The 23738-nt window shown below is 38.7% G+C and overlaps 1 protein-coding gene across 3 annotated transcripts; it reads left to right on the forward strand.

Annotated features, from left to right (window-relative positions):
* The first annotated feature begins 283 nt into the window (after positions 1–283).
* Positions 284–17925, forward strand: LOC121528927 (zinc finger protein 879-like). 3 transcript variants are annotated; one of them, XM_041816580.1, is made up of 8 exons: positions 284–421; positions 1868–2070; positions 5836–5931; positions 6002–6097; positions 6205–6315; positions 13250–13373; positions 15493–15689; positions 15864–17925. In XM_041816580.1, the coding sequence occupies exons 1-8, from the start codon at positions 382–384 to the stop codon at positions 17427–17429; spliced, it is 2433 nt and encodes an 810-aa protein (XP_041672514.1). In that variant the 5' UTR covers positions 284–381; the 3' UTR covers positions 17430–17925. The 3 variants fall into 3 exon arrangements, with proteins under 3 accessions (XP_041672514.1, XP_041672513.1, XP_041672515.1); XM_041816579.1 differs by having other exon boundaries at positions 15493–17925; XM_041816581.1 differs by lacking the exons at positions 284–421; positions 1868–2070; positions 5836–5931; positions 6002–6097; positions 6205–6315 and adding an exon at positions 11409–11507 and having other exon boundaries at positions 15493–17925.
* The last annotated feature ends 5813 nt before the right edge of the window (positions 17926–23738 follow it).

The following is a 23738-nucleotide window of genomic DNA, read 5'->3' on the forward strand; positions in this document are numbered from 1 at the left end:
AAGCAACAGGAAAAAAATAAAATAAAAACTTTCTTTTTCACTCATAAATTTGCGTTCCCCTCTTACTGAATGGCCCTGATATAAAGTCCTATGCTGTTGAATGGCTCCAATGTTCATTACCAATTTATGACTTCATGGCTACATATGACATAGATCTATTTATTCTAGAATAAGAATCGATGAATTATCTGGATACGTATTTATTGTGAAAAAGGAAAAGTCATTTGCTTGCTGCTGGGAACCTTCGACACGCGAAACCCGGAACAAAAATATCGACGGACAAGTGACCGCGTCAAACCAACAGCTCCAACTTCCAGCCACTGAAAGGATAAAATAAGGCTATTTAACGGTCTTTTTACATATCGTGACTGCCTGAAGTGGATGAACGGGATGGAGGATGATATTTCCAAACTGAACCTGAGTAAATATTCAGCCTAAACTTTTCCGTTGGAGAATTTCCTGTTCAAATAGCAGCAGATAGCATTCTTGCTAACACGTAACCTAACGTTAACGCATTCTGGGGCAGGGATGAGTTTAAGGCTTGTTGTCGAGTATGTACGAAGACAAACGTTTACACCAAAGCTGTAATATGACTGATGAACATTAACCCAGTAATTAGTACACCCGCTAATAAGACGTAAGACTTCCAGGTTGGTATCTTTTAGCTAAGAGGGCGCATTGATATGGCTCAAAGCAGTGTCGTTCAACCGAAGAGCCACACTGTTAAAAATGCCTCCGCAAGAGCCACAATCTAAGTGGTGAAAAGTGGCAAAAACTGCTGTAAGTAGCTATAAAAAAGAAGTCAAAGGTGGCAAAAATCAGAGAAAAGTGACTAAAATGGGCAAAAAAGAAGTCAAGAGTGGCAAAATAGGAAACATGTGGTATTAAATGGCATAAGGTAGCTTAAATTGGCAAAAAAAAAAAAAAAAAAAAATGGTGAAAAGGGGCAAAAATTGGATAAAAGTGGCTAAAAAAGTTGCAAATAAAGAAACAAGTTGTATTTAAGGACAAAAGGTAGCTTAAATGGGCAAAAATGGTAAAAAGTGGCTAAAAAAGAGGAAACATGTGGTATTAAATGGCAAAAGGTAGCTTAAATGGATGAAAGGGGCAAAAGAATGGTGAAAAAAGGCTTAAATGGGACAAAAGTGGCAAAAATGAGCAAAGAAGTAGGGAAAAAAGTGGTAATTAATGGCAAAGGTAGCTTAATTGAGTGGAAAGTGGTACAAAATGGTGCAAAAGGGCACAAATGGGGTAAACTTGGCAAAAAAATGGACCATTGTCTTTGTGTGTTAAAGCCTTCTGATTGATGTGATTAACCTCTGAGGTCAAAGCTTCCCTTTTCTAAGGGTTTTCTTGGGAATAATATTTCAAATTAAGACATAAAAGAGCCACAAATAATCACAAAAGAGCCACACGTTCAGTATCACTGACTCAAAGAGACCCAGAGGGCTCTTTTTGTAAATTATTATCTGAAAAAACAAAACAAAAACAAAAACATCTAAAAAATCTCTGTTGAAGGTTACTTGAACAATCACATGCAGGTAACCGCGATATTTGATTGTTTCCCATAGATACTGTCCTCTTAAAATCAACAAAATATGAACACAGCATTTGTACTTATTTTTAAGTCTTTTTCTTGTCATGTTTTATTAAATGTGAATTGTTTTGCATGCAGTTTATTTAACATAGCACTTTTTGTATGACTTACAAAAAGAAAAGAAAAGCAAATAGCATGCCAATTCCTTGGATTCTATAGTGATGAACTGAAGCATAAACTTTGTGCAATATAAATATAAAAATCATGTCAAACACAGAATGTCTGGTGAAGCAAAATTAAATTGAACTAACCCTCCTATGTTTTTTCCAGGTCCCGTTCTTCCCCTCTCTGCTCTGCGTCTCCTTGTCCCCCCGATCCGGCTCGTCTCTGCCGCCATCTGGCAGTCAATCCAACAGAAAAATGTGGCTGATTATGGGATACTGGAGGAGTTTGTTTCCATGGTTACAGACATCGTTCCTGAGCTGCTCACCACACGTCAGAGAGCCCAACTTGTCCTCGGACTCAGAGCTCAGGTGAGCACAAGCATTTATTCATAGTTTTTTTAGAGTCAAAAGCAACTTTTATTCATTTAACGCCCACAGACATTCGTAAGACCTCTGATAATTCTGCACGTGTTCATGCAAAACACTAAAGTTTGATGCTTTTGTACTGGGAATAGCCAAGGCATCATGCTTTAGGCCTGTCTGCCTGCATGCTCATAGTCTGATTTTTGAAGTTGATAGTGATGGATGGAAGTGGTCAGTGCTAGAAATCACTTAAAGCTGAAGAAATCTCCTGGAACAAATGGCTTCTCTGCTGAATTTTATCAACACTTTTCTGAGATGTTAGCCCTTTTCTTAAAATATTCAAAGAAAGCATTGACAAAGGTTCACTGCCCTCAACATTGACTTAAGGTTCATCCCTAAAACACACAGTTTTATTAGACAGTTGGCTTCCTGTCGCCTTGTATAGTAATGGTTTTGAAGTACTTGCCTTACTACTAGTCAAGAGGATTAAAACCTATAATAAATGCTCCCTAAGTTTTTCTTTCTCTCTGATGTTTGACAGGTGTTTATTCTTTTCTTGTCACAGCAAACTCTTTCATCCACCATCAAGCACCGTGCAACACTAAAATAAAAAAATACAGACATAAAAAACACGTCTACAAAATAAATGATAAACCTTAACAAAATGTTCGTACAAATAAAGACACAGTCACATACCGTGTGCGCCTTCTGACTAGAAATTTAGGAGTTGTTGCAGTCCTCCTTTCTTCCAAAATCCTTCAGAAACAAACATCTTCTTTGCATCTGACTGCTACCATAGATCGCTCCTAGCGGCCCATGTGCTTCTCTTAATAAATCGTGTGAACACTGCATCCTCACAATTTATCTCAATACCCAGTTTCACCAGCAGGTGTCAGTAACAGACAAAAGAAGGTGCATACATCTGCAAACAAAAACATTGTCACAGAAATAGAATTAAAAATTAATACAGAGCCCATGTCTCACCTGTATTTGACTCCATCAGCGATGAAGATCAATCTAGATTTATGCAAAACAGGCATATTTCAAACAATGTCAGATTAGTGTTAGACTGTTAAATTACTGAGACCTTCAAGTCAACCTTTTGTACCCTTTTCCAGACTGATAGATTTCAGTCTCTTTGTTTCTCATTTGTTCTTGAGTTTCTTTGGATGTTGGCATGATGCATTTCTTTCTGAGATCTTGTAGCCTACTTCACTTTGTCTGACAGCTTCTATTTAAGGGATTTCTACATTCAACTAATCTGGAGGTAATCAGGCCTGGGTGTGGCCAGTGAAACTGAACTCAGCTTTCCAAGAACTGTGGTTAATCACAGTTAACTCATGATTGAATAAAGGGGGCAGTTACTTTTTCACAGAGGGACAGATGGGTCTGGATTTTCTTCCCCTCAATAAATAAAATCATCATTTACTTGGGTTGTCTTTGTGAGGTGTTAACATTGGTTTGATGATCCGAAACGTTTAAGTGTGATAAATATGCAAAGAAGTCAGGAATCAGAAAGGGGGCAAATACTTTTTCACAGCCCTGTATGTAGCAGCTAACTTCCTGTTTGTTTTGACGTGATGTTTCACCAAACTTTGCATGCACAGTAGTAGTCACAGGCTCAAGCCGGGTGGTGGCAGGAACAGTAATGTAGAAGCTTACCTGTAGTTTCGGCAGACTAATGAGCCCGCTGTAGTTTCTGTCTTTTAGCGTGTTTTTGAGAGCGAAGCCTCTCTCCTCTTCAGAGCTGGGGCAAAGTGAATGGCCATTTGAAATAAACTGGACTAAACAATACCTGAAAAAACCTTCTTCTTTCTGGAATTTTATCTTTCACCTCTCATGTTTTCTCACAGTTAGGTGGTTTAAACTGTATCCTGCTTTGTAAATACAGCATTCCTCAAACTCTAGTCAAGCTTTCCAGTTCCCATCAGCAGGCTCTCCAGGCATGGACACTGATTTACCAGCACCACATTCTGTTTAATAATAAATCACTATTTTACTCTAACTGGTGTTTACTGGTGAGTCCCCAGTTTAATAAAGAAAGGCTCTTGTGTAATTACTCAGTTTCTTGCAGGGTACAATATAGCAGTGGCACCAAAAGAGTTCTGTGTAGTTTTTGATGCAGTAAAGGAATGCTATTGAGGACAGTTGAAGCCACCCCACCTCTGTCAGTGTCAGCCCCTTAAATATGTGTCTCTGTTTATAAAGGTAGAAACGCTAAAATCAGATCATCAGTTCATTTTGTGAAATGTACCCTGAAACTGTCTCTTATCTGTTTTGTTCATGTGGATTTTCATTTAAGATGTGGAAAGATTTTAGCTCCTCCATAATCCAGATCTCAAGTTCTGAATTCTCTCTTTATTAAAAGATCTATATTTTTTGTTGTCTTCGTAGATCAGGGATGTCAAACTCAATCACAGCAGGGGTCGGATTCTGGATTCAGGACTAACCTGAGGGCCTAAAAGGTTCACCTTTTTAACCAGAAACTGTCAGCCTCATTTCACCGGTAATAAATCATGCAAAAAAAAATCTTAGCACTGCTGATGAATGATTTTGACATTTAAAAAGTTAAAGAGATAAGTTTAAAGGCTCACAATCTGAGAAGAGTAAATTTATTAGTTCAAAAAGGTCAAAACATGAAATTTGAATTGTTTTTAAAGGCAAATACATTAGAAAGAAAGTCAAAATCATGAGTTTAAAAGGTCAAAATATGAAATAAAATGTGTAATAATGAAATTAAAAGTCAAAGTGTGTTTCAAAATTTAAATTTGTGAGTCTAAAAGGTCAAACTATGGGATTATGAAGTCAAAGTTTGGAGTTGAAAATATGAGATAAAATACAAAATAGTTGGTTAAAAAGGTCAAAATATCACTTAAAAAATAGAATTATGAATCTTAAAGCTCGAAATATTATAGAAGTCAGAATTATGTGTTGGAGTCCTAATTGTGAGATGCTAAATTGAAAATATGAAATTAAAACACAAATTAATTTCTTTTCCGACACTCCTGACTTCTTTTCTTGTTTTTTTACTCCTCACTTTTGCAGATTTTGTGATTTAATGAGGATATCTTAAATCATCAGGATAAGTTCACATATTTATACTGGAGGAAATCTGCAGACCTCAGACTGATGGGACAGTTAGAACAGAAATATCAGATCATCTTGAGGGCCGGATTTGGCCCCCGGGCCTTGAGTTTGACACCGCCTGGCAAGGAAAAGGAAGAGTGATAAATGTTTGCTATTTGTCTTATGTCTTCAGCTGATTTTCTTTTTTATATTCTTGTGCCATTGTCAGGGTTTTATTTTTCTCTGTATATCTTTTTATTTATGTGACTTTAATGTGAATGAACTTTGGTCAGGATTTATGTTAATGTCACAGTTTATTGTTTGCATTTATGCTGTTTCAATAAAGTAAAACCAAACTTTTTCCCACCATTTTTTTAAAACATGACAGCAGAATCTTTCTCATGTCATGTCTTATTTGAAGAGACCCCCATCATTCTGCATCACTGTCTACTTTGGAAAATTTCAGGTTTAACTGCATCATATTTCTGTTTAGATACTGATGTCTTTGTTTAAGATGTAACGGGCTCAAGGAAGATGAAGCTGCTTAAAGGAGAGACAAACATCAATGCTGCGTTCATGAAAAAGCTTGTTGGTTTGACCAAAAATAATCTAGTATTACTTCTAGCTTTGCTGAATTGGACTGTAGGGAGAGGGTTTGTTTTACATCTGTGTGATGTTTGTAATTGTGTGTGTTTGTAATTTCAGCTAATTCTGGAGTTGTGCCAGTTTGATGCAGACTCTGAGCTTATTCAGCCTCACATGGATCGACTTCAACACCTGATTCAAGAATGGGTGAGAGAGGTGAGTTTAGAGAAGTAGAAGTTAGCAGTGTCTCCCTGTCATTCTCCTGATGATGGTCCATCTTCCACAGGCTGGGGCTGAAAGTGTGGAGATGCTAAACTTTGAATTTGTGGATCTGATCAAACATTTGCTGAAGAATCCAGATGAGAGGGAGCACTTCTTTCAGGTCAGTGTTTTTGTTGGTCTGTTGTGTTCCTGAACACGTGAAGAGGTTAGTAAGTGTGGATTTGTTTGTTTGTTTTTTTACTGAGAATGATCAGTTCTGTCTTTCAGAAAGTTTTCCCCAAGGAGTTTGGACCTCGGTATGATGAAGCTCTTCGCACCTTGATGTGGACATTTCTGTCCAGACTTGAAGAGTTTCTTCCTCTGCAAACTTTCCATCAGGTATGTTCAGACAGATGTCACATTTTATAAGGATGTGAGGTCTGTTTGATAGCACTTTAAAGGGGAGTCCCAGTATTTTTAGGGATGCACGATAATTATCGGCACTGATAAATTATCGACCCATATTGCATATATTTTACATATTTTTATGATCCCAATGATTAAATATTAACCCATGAAATCCATAGATAATAAAGGCGTTCGTTCTCTTTCCCACAAGACTACACATTCCAAAACAGTCGGTGGCGCCGCGGTGCGTGGCTTAAAGTGTAAGTTAACCCCCAGCTCAAAGTTAACTCTGCCAACTTCAAGATTTAAGATAATGCACAGAAAGTGAGCAGTTTGGTACTGAGAGGAGGGAGGGGAAAAGGATGGGGTTTTCCAGATAAGGGGGAGTGACAGTGACGTCCCCTTGCCAGAAAGTAACAGAGTCCCGCAGCACTGCTGGCTCAAAGCGATCCAGGCACGGTTGCATTCACAGCTTGTCCAAACCATGTCAGAGTCCGCTTGAACCGCACCTGAGACCACCTCCTGAAGCTGGCCCAGGGTCCGGGCATGGTTTGTATTGACACTGACCAAAACAAACCGGACTTTGGGCTCAAGTGCACTGAGATCCAGGACCAGGCCCTAGTTTTAAAAGCCACCGATGAAACTGGCGAATGGGTCATAACAGAGAGAGACCCTTAAACTAGAGCTGTGTTTTCATTAGGTAGTCCAGTTTTAGTATGGTTTGGTATGGTTCTGTGTGGTTAACCACGAAATAGTTTGCATTTCCACAGACACCTGCACCCTCATTTGGGACTTCATAGGCAGCGCAGGTCTGCTGTTACAGCTGCTGAGTTGAAGAAAGTTTGTACTGGTGACAGAAATCATTGCAGCTTTGTTTCCGCTGTTTCCATGGCTACATCTTGACTGTGTTAACCTGGGTCAGTACAGACCCTCAGCTGATGGAATATCAGCTCATATTCATTGTTTTGGAGTGGTAACAGCGTTAATAAAGCCAAGATGAAGCCAACAAGCATTCTGTTAGTGATGAATACAGTCAGAACTCAAGTCTGGACTCCTTCCTCTGACCTTAGAGGAAAATTAACCCTTAGAGCTCACAGCTATTTTTTTCACCATCATGTCTCGCCTGGACTTTTTGTCTTAAAAAGTTTATAGAACATCAACCCTGTGGTGCACATTCAAGCTCTAAACATCCTTTTTTCAGGATAACCTGGGCTTTAAGAATATACATTATCTACTACAGCAATGTCACTTGATTTTTAAAAAAGTTAATAGGACTCTAAAGACAAAAGAAAAAAACAATTAGGAATTTGAAACTCAGAGATTTTTATTTATAACGCACAGAAAACATTAGTGACTAAGCCCTTTCTTTGCACAGACTTGTTCTCCAGTCTCTTAGGGACAAAACGGTGAAAAAATAAACAATTTATGACTACAGTTTTCAAAATATCTACATATTTACAAAGAAAAGTCCATGTGCTTTTTTTGCAGTTAGATTCATTTGTGCCATTTCTCTAAGCAGTAGAGACACAGCTGGTCAATTGCAACTCCCACAATGCATTGCAGTAAACAACATGGCGATGCCCTGGGTATAAAGCCGAAGTAAATGGTAAAAAATGGATTAAACTGGATAAAAAGACACTTATTATCAGATCTAACAATGTGCATTCAATCTGTAAAGACCCTGAAAAACAAAACAAAGTTCTGGCTCGCTAGAACGGCGTCCTTTAGGGCTACGGAGACATCAATGGTATCAAACGAACGTCAAGAAAGTCAGCTTTCAGAAGAAAAAAAGAAAAGAAAGTGAGAGTGAGAGAAAGTGTCTAAGACCTATGGTTCAAAAGTTACCAGCATTTTCATAAACTTGTCACTTCTTGTTATTTACGACAACACCATCCTCACAGACCCTGAAAAAGTCAGCCAAGATCAAGACTCACTAGAACAGTGGTTTTCAAACTTTTTTCGCCCAAGGCACACCTAAGGTTAAACCAAAATCTCAAGGCACACCATATTTAAATCAATAGAAAATAGACCCTCTAAATAATGTTACAGCCAAGGTGGCCTATAAGGGGAGATAAAGGGGAGAGCTTTCTGGGCCAAGCCAACTGAAGGATCTTGGAGATGGCAAAAGTGGGCAAAAATGGGTTAAAGGTAAAGACAAAACAAGGCAAAATTTGGCAAAAAGTGGCTAACCAGAAATGGGTCAGAAATGGGTGAAAATCGGTAAAAAGTGGCCAACCAATGGGTTGAAATTGGCCAAAACTTGTTGAAAATGTCAAAAAAGTGGCAAAAACGGGTTATAATTGGCCTAAAAGGATTAACCATGTTAAACGGTGGTAAAAATGGGATAAAAGTGATCAGAAAAAAGGGCAAAAGTGGGCAAAAAGTGGCAAAAAGGGTTAAAGTTACTACAAGGTGGTAAAGAGGGGTTAAAATTGATGGGAGAAAATGGCAAAAAATGGCCACACAATAGCAAAATTGTGCGAAAAGTGGCAAAAAGGTAGTAAATATGGGTTAAATGTGGTGAAAAGTTCAAAAAAGTTGCAAATAGGGTCAAAAGTAGTAATAAGAAATGACAAAAAAGGTGTCAAAATAAGTGTCAAAAATGGGTAGCAAAATTGTTTAACTTAGTTAAAAATAGTACAAAATAATAACTTTAACACCAATTCAACCCAGTAGTAGCTTGCCATACTTTTCAGCTCTTAATGAGGTAACTGTTAGCCAGGATGCTAGCACCAATGCTACTGATCCAATACACATACACTGACATTATCAACAAATCCCAACTGGGGTGGTCCCATTCTCTGGGGTTTTTTTCAGGGGTCCAGCCAGATCTGTGGGCAGGCCTGGTTACAGTTCTTGCCATAAAGTTGTAGTAATAATGTATGGTACAAATTCCCACGGCACACCTAGACTTGCCTTAATGCACACTAGTGTGCCTCGGCACACCATTTGAGAACCACTGCACTAGAAAATGTCCTGTAAGAGCTAGGAATGCTTGGAGAACATAATCAGAAAGGTACAAGGAGAGCTTTCACAGCAAACAACAGCAACAGCCTGAATATTCCCAGATAAGTGTTCTGTTTAGGAACACTTTGTGTCCCAGTAAAATACACCAGTGGACAAAGACAACAACAGTAGCGCTGGCATAATTCAGCAGGTGTGTCGATGACAGCACGTCGTCCAGCGGACCAATCAGAGCACCACTCAAACAAGAACACCACTATAACGAGGAGGAACAACAAAAGTCTCACCATCTGGTTATGAATTTCCCTGATTTAAGATTGTTTTTATAGCACCGGTGCTCTGGCTCTGTGAATCAAATTAATTCTAAATGCGTGCCTTAAACTATCAGCCTCGGAAGAGGGGGAAAGGGGACTCCATCATGTCCGCAACTGCGTCATAGGTGAAGTTATCCTCAGATTTCACATGGCTCTAACCTCTTTATTCGCCAAGATGAGCTGTCAAAGTTCTCCCAAAACTTTGTACTAGATCCCATTGGTTAAAAAAGGTAATCCAGTGCTGAAGTATGAGTTGAAATCGGCAGAATAGACATTAATTAGCATACTTACCAAGCTAGCAGGGTTGTATGATGATGCATTCAAGTTGGCTGGGAAATTTTAATGTTTAAAGAATGGGTATAAATATGTCAATATATCAATTAAAATAACCTTTTAATTAAAAATGTATTTATCAATATTTTCAACCATTGAAGACCAGGAGTGAGGTTGCAATATTATTAATAATTTAAATGTAATTTATTCAGCCTTAAAAAAAAAAAATACAATTTAATGAAAAAAAAAAAAAATTATTTATTCGCTGCAATTACTGTACCGAAAACTAGTGATGCACGATAACTATTTTTTTGAACCAATATCGATAACAGATAATTTCCTACTCCTGATGACCGATAACCAATAATAACAGATTTTTTTTTTTCAATTGTTGATTTAACAAAATAAGTTTATTTGATGTTTATGCACGTCTGGGGGTAAGAAGGGGTTACTATGTAGTGAGCAAAGATATTTATAACTAATTTTAACTAATATCACTCGTGTTTTTCAAAAAACAAAGAACTATTCTGACTTTAAAACTGTTATAAATAAACTGTTATTATAGTTAAACATTTGTGTACCAAGTACACAAGCTTCTGTTCATAACGTGGATCAGACTGAATGAAACCACGTCAAACAGAGCAGGCAGGTACACGTCTATGAGAGCAGCGATGGATCAGGAGGCTGTCAGACTGATTTTGTTATTATAGCGTTGCGCCTTTCGGCTCTGGCAAGCATTCTGCAGTTTTCAATGCCTGCTAATGGCCGCGGCTGAGGCTAGTGGCTGCTGCCGCTTCGTTTTAACGTCGTTAGGACGATGACTCTTAAGTGACTTATAAGATCTGTCAAGGACTTCTTTCTACTCTTTGCAACCTTTGCAGGGCAAATTCTACACACACGTTGTGTGTTAACCTCCCCGTAAATACTGAATAACACCACTGTGTTGTTAGCATTTTAGCACAGGGGCTGCTACTTTCTCTTCTTCTCTGGTGCTTTAATAGCAGGTCGTGACATCAGACCGATAAGAATGACATAATAATTTCCTGTTATCGGCCCGATAGTTATTGGGCACCCCTACCGAAAACATACCGAACCGTGGCTTCAAAACTGAGGTACGTACCGAAACGAAATTTTCTGTACCGGTACACCCCTAATGCTGCCTGAGAGTTTTTACTGTGATACTTAAGTGCAGTTATTCCTGTGGTTATCATTCAAACTGTTTGATCCACATTGGTGGGAATATACTAGAGATGCGCGTAGTTAATCCTTAAAATGGTTAAAATCGTTTATCATTTTAGTGGGCATGGGATTTAGTAGTCGGTTAAACTAATTACCTATCATTTTTATGAACATAGGCTTGAAGTCCTGGGGTCCGTTTGAATAGTCCATATGGCTTAGGAAGGTTCCTAACTGAGTGAAATGACCCAGAAGCATTTTAGTGTTGGCCATGATAAAGGCCGTTTGAATTCTCCAACTGAAAAGGAAAGGAGCCTCATTATTTCCTTTATTCTCTCCTTTAGCCTAGGAAACACTGGACCATCATTTACCAAAGGAGAGATGAAAAGATGACCCACAATTCTCTGCGTCAGCTTCAGTTAAAGTGACGCACCTGTTGACCGCTCATCAGAACAAGTGAATAACTTGATCATAACTTTTCTTGCCCCGATTTAAAAAGTAAAATTCATTGTCAAAGGTATATTACTTGTGATAAATGTAAGGCAGTAGGGATGAACAGCGGACTATCACAGACATGAAAACTAGATCATTCAACTTATGATAACGATTTAATTTCTTCTAATTCCCATTTTATTCAAATAGTAAACTGATCAATCAGTAGGCTATTTTAAACTGTATTTGTTTTGCTATTTTGAAATATTAAAGTAAATGTGATAAATGTAATCCACAACCAATTAAAGTGATGAAGTCGGCATGATGCCATATTGTGATTATATTGTTAAATACAGTACTTGACAAATTGATTAGACCACCCTAACCCTAACCAAAGTAAGGTTTATGCCACAGCTGCCCTATATTAACAGCATTGGTAATTACCAAAATCATTTTGATGTTCCTGCTATGGTTAATACACCAATATGTAGAAGCTCTTTAACCCAAATGATATTTTTAATGCTAAAATATAATTATTATTGTTATCCATGAATTTTCAAATTTACTGATTTACAGAAAACTGAAAAAAAATAGTAAAGCACATTAATATTTCTTGATTAATATGTGAAATTTATCGTTATTTACTTGCATTCCTGAACAGAAAAATGAGTTTTAGTGGTTGAATGTTGTGCTTGATTCATTTCTGACTTCCCAGAGAAGCCCAGTGAGCCGGCTCAAATTTGGGTGAATTCAGTTTGAAATCCCTCATTCCTGTTCAAAATGGTAAAATGTGGAGAGCTGACTGAAAATGAAAGAGTCCGCATTAAAGCACTTCATGATGCTGGATGGGCTCTGAGACAGATATGACAGGTGGTCATACATTTGTTAAGCACTGTACATCATATTGTTATTAGATCTGTCATCATCAGGGAAGACGCGGTTTGCAGAGCTTTTCACATATCAAGCTGAAAGAAAGACAGAACCAGAGTAGACTCTGTAATAAAATTAACAGAGACGAGAGAATTAAAGAAAAATGGATAGGTAAGGAATAAATCAAAACTATTTAATATCGTTGTGAAATAAAAGGACTTGAACATTATTCATGTAGTTGTATTGACTTAGCAGAAAGTTCAGATTAAGAGAAAAGTTTCTGCTGTTCTGGACATTCACACAGTTCCTCTTTCTGAAGAGACTTTGGCATATAAAAATCTTAATGAGCTCATATCTCAGACATTTTAGCGTTTCATTTGCAGCACATAACGACACAGAGAACGCACTGAGTAGTGGATGTGAATTTTGTAGTCCATCAATGTCAAATTGTAGTTTTTACACAAAAAACATACATCACATCCATAACATCTGCCTAGGGAAAGTGCGGTCGGATTCCTTAATCACCACAGTTCTCCTTTCCTATCCTCTTACTCCTACCTTTCCTTGACCCTGTGACGTATTTCGTCAGGGTTAAGGAAAAATGAATAGAAAAGGACTTATGAAGTAATTTTTTGGACTTTTTGAACGGACCCCTTGTCTATAATGCTCTTTTAAACTGTAATGAACCTCCTGCCACTAGAGGCCACTGTAGCTTCAGTTAACGGCCGCTGCCCTCCTTCCGTTTTCTAGGGGTTTTCTCCTCTTTAGACTAGTCGGTTAAAAGAAATGTAAATGAATGTTTAGCAGAATATGGAAATAGATGCTAGGAACATCCTTAGAATATACAGGTAAATCCGTTGTGCCTGCTCCTTCATGATGTTTTTCTTTCTTATCAGGTTTCTTCCATGTTTGGTGAGGCGTCTTTGGTTCTGGAGGAATGTATGAACTCTGTCTCTGCATGTGGCGAACTCAAAACCCTGCTGCTGTATCAAAAACACCTCAGTCAGCTGGATCACAATGGTAAGACTTCTTTCAGAAACTGATCACTGAGTTTTAATTTTATGCTAATATTCACCTTCATTCTCAAGTGTAATAAAAGTTGTGGATGCATCAGACTGCATAAATGACTACAATAGGGCTATAATAGACAGTCTTTTACTATTTCCGCCGCTTTTTTAGATTTAACCTGAAGACTACCAGTGGTTCTCAAATGCTGTGGCAAGGCACATTAGTGTGCCTTAAGCTAGCCTAGGTGTGCCGTGGGGATTTGTACCATACGTTATTACTACAACTTTATGGCAGTGTTAATTTTGACAGCACTTTTTAATTTTGCTTTAGTTATAGTCTTTTGCCAGAAATATCTTTTAGTTTTAGTCATAATTTAGTCACCTAAATTGTTTTAGTTTTAGTTGCTGAAATTTCCAAACATTTTAGTTGGCGAAATCTACAGTAAATTTAGTCAACTAAAGTATGGAGTATAAAGGGAAGGGCGTTTTTTGTTTTGTTTTGTTTTGTTTTCTCAAATTTCTGAAGTCATTTTTTTGCACCATGATAAATGAAAAACCCTTTAACCTTTTACTGAATGCTAGTAAAGTTTGAATGTATAAATTAACAGACACAAATTTAACTTTCATGTGAAATCCAATCACCTTTATTTAGGCTACCTGGCAGAGCATCTCAGTAACAATACCAGAAATCACAACAAACAGTAAACCTGCTCTCTATGAATATATCATGGAGACTGGGATTGGATAATTGCCTAACTTGCACCTACTTTCAAAATTAGGTCTGATTGGATAAAGTCTCTGTCAAACTTCTATGTCTCATTTTTATTTGTTGACGAAAGTGTCAGTTAATTTTGTTATAGTTTTTGTCCATATGCACTTGTTTTTATTAGTTACCACCTTGTTTTCAGCAGGGGAATAAGGCTGGTGACGTAAACTATGACAATAATAATTAGTCAAAAAAATTAACACTGCTTTATGGCAAGTACTGTAACCAGGCCTGCCCACAGATCTGGCTGGACCCCTGACAAACCCCAGAGAATGGGACCCCCCCCCAGTTGGGATTTATTGATGATATGAGTGTATGTGTGTTGGATTATTGGCATTGGTGCTAGCATCCTGGCTAACAGTTACCTCAGTAAGAGATGAAAAGCATGGCAAGCTATTACTGGGTTATTGGGTTGAAATTGGTGTTGAAATTATTAATTCAGGCTATTTCTAACCAAGTTAACAAGTTAAACCCATTTTTGCCATTTATTTTGATAACTTGAACCATTTTGCTGCTTTTTTTTTCTTTTTTTTTTTTTTTTAGCATTTTTGCCACTTCTCATTACTACTTTTGACCCAGTTTTGCCACTTTTTTTGAAACTTTTTGCCACATTTAACCCATTTTTGCTGCCTTTTTTGCCATGTTTCACCCAGTTTTGCAATTTTTTGGCCATTTTCCCATCACTTTTAACCCCTTTTTACCACCTTTAACCCTTTAACTTTAATGCTTTTTGCCACTTTTCTGCCACTTGTTATCTATTTGCCACCTTTTTGACATTCTAAATTTATGCCACATTTTTGCCCACTGTTGCTTTCATTTGACCACATTTTTGCTCAATTTTGCCCCTTTATATCACTTTTAACCCATTTTTTTACCACCTTTTTCAACATTTAAGCCCTTTAGGCCACTTACAACCCATTTTTGCCACCTTTTTGACACTTTCAACAAGTTTTTGCCAATTTCAACCCATTGTTTGACCACTTTTTGCTCAATTTTGCCACATTTTTTTCATCACTTTTAACCCATTTTGCCACTTTTTGCCCACTTTTTGCCTTCTCCATGATCCCTCAGTTGGCTGGGCCCTAGAAAGCTCTCCCCTCTATTCTCCCCTTGTACACCACCTTGACTGTAACATTACTTAAAAAGTCTATTTTGTATCAGTTTAAATATGGTGTGCCCTGAGATTTTGGCTTAACCTTAGATGTGCCTTGGGTAAAGAAGGTTTGAAAACCACTGCTGTATACTGCTGTATTCCAGGAAAATGATTCAACCATCCTCACATAAGAATTCCCTGAAACAGATGTTGTCCCGACTGTCTGTCAGTATTCCTTGTACTGATGCTTTTTTTTTCTTTTATGTTTTTTAGATGGCCCCTTGGATGGAGCCTGCATCATCTCAGCCCTCAAACTACCCTCTGTTCAAAGTAGTAAGACTCAACAAGCTGACGGCTGGGACAAAGTCCTCTCGTGTACATCAGACCTGGAGAGGGAATCTTTGACGTTACTTCACAAGGCACAAATAACCACTGTCACAATCGCTGAGGATCAAACAAGTGATGTAGAGGTCTGTGAAACTGAATGGACTTTTGAGGGAACTGAAACAGATGGGCTTTGTGTAGAAAAAACAACATATGAGGAAAACACTGGTCTACAAACCCAGGAAGATGACGTTTCTGTTATGTTTCTAAAACAATGTCACGTTCAGCTAGAAAGACTCAACATTCCACGTTCTTCGCAGGCTCGACCCGTTAGAAGAAACAGAGGTCTGAGGATGCAAACGATCCTGCTGGAAGAGAAAAGAGATCTTGGGGAAGAAGTTGTTTCTGCTAAATCTGCTCCCAAGAAAACCTCCAATCGTGCTCAACCGGAGCTGCCTGCCTATGAAATCTCAGGCAGATCTCATATGTCTCCCATCAGCCACTGCAGTGACGATGACTCTTGGTCTTACTACTCCAATAACAATTCTGCCTGTTGTCTGAGTGGGGCTGATTCCTGGTCAAACTACTCTGATGAAGGGTCCGTCTTTGAGCCTCCAGAAGGGACTTTCAGCGATGAGGATTCAATGTCAAACCGCTCGAATGAGGATTCTCCCTTCCTGGGTGCTAAAGACGTCTCTGATTTAAAATCTAGTACAGTGAAAAAAAGGGTTGAATGTTTTATCTGCAAAGAGCACATCCATACCAGCCTGAGGACTCACATGAAAACACACTTCCCCACCGGTGATTATGCCTGCCCTCGGTGTGACAGCAGGTTTAAAGTCTTCACATCTCTCAAGCAGCATTTAAAAAGAACATGCTTCGAGTATGGGCAGCAGCAGGTCAATCCAGAGAACCCTGAGGCTGAGAACCTTTACAAATGTGACAACTGTGATGAAGCATTCATGTATAAAGTCTCTCTGCAGAAGCACAAGCTGACACACAACGAGCTGTACTGCAGCGTGTGCAGGAAGGTGTTGAAGGACGCAGCAGCGTTGGCGAGACACAGAGTGTCTCACACCTCGTTTCAGTGTAACCGCTGTGAGGAGACTTTCACTTTGTTCAAGCCATTACTCAGGCATTGTCAAAACGTTCATAAAATCAGCAAGCCGTTTAGATGCTACCAGTGTTCCAAGACTTTCTCCAGGCTGCGAGTTTTGATTGCACACGAGTGGAAGCACACGGGTCACCTGCCGTTCCAGTGTGAACAGTGCGGCTTGAGGGTGAAAACGGATGCAGATCTTATTTCCCATCAGAGAGTCCACACGAGAGAGAAGCCTTATTTGTGTGCCGAGTGTGGAAAGACTTTCTCCCAGAGGTCCAACCTGCTGCGACACTTGAATCTGGTCCACGGCGAGGCTGGAAACCAGAAGAAGTACGCCTGCTCTGAATGCGACAAGTCTTTCAAAGAGAAAGGAGCCTTGAAGAAGCACCAGAGGAGCAAACACTTTGATACGCTGTCACAGTTATTCCGCCATCCATGCCAGTACTGCGGAAAGATGGTCTCTGCATCTACCATCGCCAGACATCGGCTGATTCACACCGGAGAGAGACCATTTAAATGCACCATGTCTGACTGTGAGAAGCACTTCAGGTCGACGTCTGAAGTGAAGAGGCATGTCCTCATTCATCACACCACAGAGAGGCCGTTCAAATGTGACAACTGTGGGAAAGGCTTTGTAAAGAAGTGTTATCTCAATGCTCATAGCAAAATACACTCAGGAGAGAAGCCGTTTGTTTGCCACTGCTGTGGCAAAGCATTCCTAAAGCTCTACAGCATGCAGAGACACAAAAGACTTGTGCATACAGCTGAAACTAATGAAAACTGAATAATGCTCTGAGAATCAGCAGTGTTGAACTTCATGAGAAGAGAATTGTTCTTTGAACATTGACTGTACAGTGAAAGTACATCTTAATTCTCATTAATGGACCGTACGGTGCGATTCCACAGGCCGATAAAAACAGAGGTCAACAGTGTGGTTCAGGAAGTAAAGATCCCGTTCATTTTTCCCATAGCCGATTTGATTAGTAGCCACAGAAATATCCAAGGTATAGTTACCACAACCTGACCATGAGCATGAAACAATGCACAACCTCGTTTTAAGAAAAATAAAGTTTATTCCTGGCCTTGCAAAGCAGTTGAATATTCCTGTTTCTGTGTTTCTCACTGGTGAATCCATCTCGCAAAGCTCCCAGAACCATTGGGCCCGGTCAGAAAATGACAGAACCAATCAGGGACGAGGGGCAGTACTTTGAGGCGCAGCGGAGTCGTGACATAAGCAGCAGCAACAACAGACTGTTGCAATAATGGTGGAAGACATTAGCGTGGAGGCTGTTAAAGCGCCGGTTTTATCAGAACTCGATGACATTTCTTCGTTAAAAGAAGAACAAAGAACAGCAGTGAGTTGTTAACTTTTCAAAAACCACAAAAGTCGTGTACTGACATGTCTACAGTTGCCATGGTTCAAGTTATGCAGTTCTATATGGATTTCACTCCTTGGTCGTGGCTACATCACGTTTTGTTGCTCTGATTGGCCCACAAAGATGTGACAGACAGAATGTTTATCCAATCACCCTTCAAGTTCAAAGCCTCTGTCCTTTCCCAGACACTGTCTACGGGAGCTTTACCAGATGGATATGTGAAACAAATCCATCTGGCATGTCAGGTTAGTTGATTCCGGATCTCTGCCAAGAATACCACAGTACCCACAATCCTGGACGTCTCTGATTGGTGAAGTCTTCAGTAACTATGGAAACATCCACCAACGATGACTGTCGGCTGGTGATGAAAATGATGAATAATGCCATAGTATGAAGCAGTTTATTTGCCAACAAGGATATCATAAGATATTATCATTTATAATGTAAACACTGCAATAAAGAAGTGTACATTCATGACTTAAAAACTATCCTTAATAACAAAGAAAGAGAGACAATGGATTATGGGATAGGCAGACTTCATCATCTTAAAAATTTTGAGACAAAGTTTTGTACCTTTCGCCTTTTTCTCCATTTTAAAAGCCAGATAAAAGTTTTACAGTCTCAAGTATTCATGTAGTGGGTTAGCTTGGTTCAGGCTTTAAAAGTATTGTAAAAGGTCTGTGGAGGATTTAAGAGTTTAACCTCTGGAACCAGAACTACAGAAAAAGGGGGCGAGTACTGTTGGGCTCCATAAAGGTTCAGTTCCACCAATTAATCTGGTTTAGTTCAGCTTAGCTGTGATTGGAATGCCAGCTCTTTTAGCCAGTGTAGCCAGTGTTGGCCTTCATGGTTCCATTTTGCTTCTTTAATTTCCAGTAAACGTCAACAGCAAACAAGAAAATATCTCAACACTGCAGGGCTCCAGTGTCCACTAGAGCTAGTCTTTCAGCTCACTAGAAAAGAACACGGGAGCTGGCTTCCATTGAACAAGTCCCTGAAAAGCTAAAATGAGGGTTGTGCTCAGTATTATTGTTATGATGTCAGTGTTGGTAGATTTGAGCTTCAAAGGTAAACTATCTGTATATGCAGATAAGAAATGTTCTGCCGATATTTACAACCATTGTGTTGGCTGTAAGCATGAGCTTACACAGACCTATTTCTGCTGAAGTCTTTGTTTTAATGCAGATTAAGTGTGATCATGTGCAAATCTTTAAGAAATCTCTGTTAACATCTTCACATGCTCTCCATCAAGTCTGTTTTAACACTGCAAAATGTTCATTTTGTCAATAATGTTCCCATTTACATTCATATAAACATTTAAATCATCCAGTAATCAGGTGATGAGTGTTTTTAACCCCACTCCAGGGGTCTCCACCTTTTCAGTCCATGACCCCCAAAATAAAGGTGCCAGAGACCAGGGACCCCCACTGTACCTGAAGGTGGAATAGTCATGTGGAGACAAGGCTGTCCATTAGTGGGGAAAATGACTAAGCCAAACTGGGGGCCAGCAAAATCATGGCCCAATCAAGCTGTGGTATTTTATATTTCACCTGAATAATAACCACTCTTATCAAAGAAACAAATTTTAATTAATTGGTGTAGTAAGTAGCCCTATTAAAAATGTAAATCCTTTAGTTAAAAACAGAATAAAAATATATTAGATATAGCTAAAATGGGTTAATAATGACAAAAAAATAAAGCTGGGAAAGAGGGTGGAATTAGATTTTAAAAGTGGCAGAAATGGGTTAAAATTGCCAAAAATGACTTAAAGTGGCAAAAAATAACCAAAAATGGGTTAAAGTGGCTAAAATGGGCATAATAAGTGGTAAAAGAGGATTTAAAAAGTGGCTGAAATTGTGTTAAAGTGGCAAAGAAGGGTTAGCTTAGGCAGAAATGGGCCTATTATGAAATGTGGCAAGAAAAAAGTGGTAAAGAGGGGTTAACAGAGCCAACAATAGACAAAGTGGCAAGATTTGGTTTAGAAGTGGCAAAAACAGGCAGAAAAAAGTGGTGGAAAGGGTTTAAAACTGACAAAAAATGGGTTTTACGTTGCGAAAATGTGTTAAAAGTTGGCAAAGCTGGTAGGAAGAGAGTGATGACAACAGATTGAACTCTGGCAAAATCGGTCTAAAGTGGCAATAGTGTAAATAAAAAATATTCCTTTTCTTTAAGGCATCTGGTGACCCCCTCTCAGTCATGACCCCCAATGGGGTCCAGACCCAAAGATTGAGAACCCCTGACCTAATATGCAGTTCACATATTAACCCGTAGGGGGTGTTGATGACTTTTTGATCATGTTTTATTTTTATTTTTGATTATTTTGACAGAGCTAATGCTTACCACAAATATTGGGGGTGGGTTTTTAGCTTCAGTCAAATTTTGAAATGTTTCTATCATTACTGATAAGAGTCAGTAATAAGCTCTGCACTCTTCTTTAACACTTGTTTGCGACCAATTATTGGCCTTTGAAACCCATTTTTGATCCTCCAGCCATTGATGAAAAAACAAGAATTTCATGATATTTCACTTCATTAGACTTCCCTTTATTAGACTTTTTTCCCTGAAAGGGCCAAATTCCTATAAACATACTCAATATTTGATATTAATGATGAAGTTTGATCTTGATTGAAAATTTAAGAGAACATTAAGTTTTTTATGTATCATGTATTTTTATTGCTGTTACTGCCACAAACATTCTGAGTGTAACAGTTTATTAACGATCTTAAATTAGAAAATAAAAACGCATAAAAATCCCAGTTGCTTCTCTTTAGTAACATCTTCCCTTTGGAGGAAATCCAATGAGCATGTAGTGTTTGAAAAATATTTGTTTTTACATGACAAAATTCCTGGGTGTTTTGCTTGAACTGGCATTCAAAGGGTTGAATTCACAAAATTTAATTCAAATTTGAGATTTATGATCAGGTCTGATCTTGATTAAAAAAGAAATACGGGTAGGTAAAAATATGACTATATTATTCTGATTATTTATGTTTGCTGCCATTTTGGTCACAAACACCCTCTTTTACAGGATCTGAGGGTTCAGACAGTGAACCTTATACTGTTTTTGGGCACTCACCGCACAGAGCAGGCCTAAACTTACTATTACTGTTAGTTGTAGTCTTTACTTTTGAGAATTTATTCTCTCTCTTGAATCTGGTACCAAACCATGGTAGTGTGTTCTCTGCCAAACCTGGGTCCCTGCTCTCACCTGATACAGATGCATTGTTTTTGACAGATTTACCCACAGTGGAGAAATATCACAAATTTAGAATGTCAGACGAAAAGTATGTTACATTTTAGTCTATTTTAATCATCTTGATGACAACTAAACTGACTTTAAGTCATCACAGATCGATTTTTGTTAGTCTTAGCCATGGAAAAAAGGCTGTAGTCGAAATTAACACTGGCTAGGCTACATAACACTACACAATTCATTGACCTTATTCAAAAACTTGGATGGTGGTTTCCACATTATAATTTGCATTTTGTACCGCACATTTATATGCCAGAGTTGTTAAAATTGCAAAACTCTTAAGCACAATTAATGTTCTGAGAGCATGGCTTATTGATTTTGGGCTAAGATTTTTTTTTTCCCCTTCAGATTTTCCATTAAAACTTGCTTTTTTGCTCCTTGTGGTTAAATTCTCTGCTTGTGCTCAAAACATATGCTCTTAACTCATTGCTTCCTCAGATTTCCTTCACAAGGGCTCAGACCATTCTGGTTGCTTCTGTTTATGAAAATGCCACTCTTGATTTTTCTCTGCCCTCGTATGAATCTTTACATGATCTTTGTTTACTTGTTCACCACCTTAGAAAGCATCCATCTAGGCCCCAGGACCTCCAGTCCATCCTGTGCACAGATGTTCCTGTACACTGTGCCAGTTCCCTGGTTGTGCCTTCCCTACCCATCACACTGTTGTAATGTCCTGCCTGGTGTGGTAGCCCCCAGCCTGTTCTTGTGCAGTCCAGATAGAATGCCCACACTGGCCTAGCTACGCCAGGGCACCACGCTGTAGCAATGTGGGCCCCAAATGATGCCCCAGTATAAACCTGCAGATGATCAACTCCTGTGCTCACTTCGCTGCCCACTCTCAGAGAGAGATCTCTGCACACCCTGCCACAGTGAGAGCAGGATTATCATTCATCTGGACATTGCCTAACCTGGAGAAAGTTAAAAGATGGTTTATTCATGTGTCTCATCATGCTTCTTGTATTGTTATGTATGTCAGTCTGTGTACACCTTGCACGTTTAGTCAGCAACATTTATTTTTTGGCAGTGAGATATTCAGGTTCTTTAGCCTACCAATTTGCCTATCCTGCCCTCTACTGGTGCAAGCGCATACCACATCCCTTATTAATGCAGCTCCCTTTTTTCAACAGACGATGATGTTGTCGGTCAGGGTGCTGAAATATTCATTTTGAAAGGTTTGACCTTAGAACAACCAGGATTGTTTTAGTTGCTTGGCTTCTGTGGACGTTGGGTGCCATTTGTTGTTTTCTTTGATCTGTTGCTTGGTTCTTCTGTTTGCCTCTGCACATGTCAAAGCTCTTTGTAAAGCCTTGTTTTTAAAACTGCTCGCTGTTATTGTTGGGCCAGTCCTGGCTGCTGCTGCAGCTTAGTAGCTCCAGTTCCCTTAGACCAGTGGTTCTCCACCTTTTCATCCTGCGACCCCCAAAATAAAGGTGCCAGAGACCGGGGACCCCCACTGTACCTGAAGGTGGTTGAACACAGCCATTGCCATTCTAGAATAGTCATGTGGAGACAAGGCTGCCCATTAGGGGAATAAATGAAAGAGCTTTTTGGAGCCCGGCCAAACTGGGGGACCATGGAGGTCAACAAAACCATGGTCCATTGTGAAGTTGAGCAGTGATATCCATATTTCATATTTAATGTGAAAAAAATAACCACTTATCAAAGAAACAAATCTCTTTTTTAATCATTTGTGTAGTAAATAGCATTCTTAAAAATGTAAATCCCCTTTGTTTAAAAAAAGACTTACATGGTTTAAAAGTTGCTACAATGGGTTAACAAGGGCAAAAAATGGTGGAAAAAAAGTTTAAAACTGACAAAAATAGGTGTTAAATGGTAAAAATGTGTTAAAATTGGTGATAAAAATGATGAAAAGGAGGTATCAGGAGGTATTTTGAGGTATCAGTGACCAATAACCCTCCTTTATTTTGTAATACCTGACAGCATAATACTGCTCTTCAGAGCTGGGATGTGAACTTTGAACCCTCATCTTTTCCTGAGACGGAGACGTCTAAGAGAGTATATCAAACATAAGTTGCAAAATCACAATGCTCATGTCAAAGAGTGACAATAATACAGTTCAGGTATAAAAAGAGAGAATTGATTTTTGTGATAAGATAATCTGAAGTTGTTTTCATCCTGTTCTATCAGTACAGTCCTTTTTTAATTTGCCACCTTATCAAGTTGTCATCAAGTCTTCAGTAGGAAAGTGCAGAACATTCTTTTTGACCATTATAAACTAACATAAGCACCTCTACTAGATAAATGGATGTATCTGCCTGTGCACAAAACATGCAAAATGCAATAAGAATTGTCTTTTAAATTTTTTAACAGGATTTAAAGATCCTCTGGTTTATTTCAACTTGGGTATGTTATATTTTACCAAATGAAATGCTTGACATCACCAGTACAAAAAAATGTCTGTGTAATGTGCATGCCTTGCACTATAAATGCAGGAATATGGCTC

This window comes from Cheilinus undulatus, linkage group 20 (genome assembly GCF_018320785.1).
Source record: "Cheilinus undulatus linkage group 20, ASM1832078v1, whole genome shotgun sequence".
NCBI lineage: Eukaryota > Metazoa > Chordata > Actinopteri > Labriformes > Labridae > Cheilinus > Cheilinus undulatus.

Bases quoted from the DNA above. Each gene is read 5' to 3' on its own strand.
- LOC121528927 (XM_041816579.1), top strand. From the start codon at position 382: ATGAACGGGATGGAGGATGATATTTCCAAACTGAACCTGA. The intron at 2,071-5,835 runs GTGAGCACAAGC...TTGTAATTTCAG, and splicing joins TCCTCGGACTCAGAGCTCAG to CTAATTCTGGAGTTGTGCCA. The intron at 13,374-15,492 runs GTAAGACTTCTT...TATGTTTTTTAG, and splicing joins CAGTCAGCTGGATCACAATG to ATGGCCCCTTGGATGGAGCC.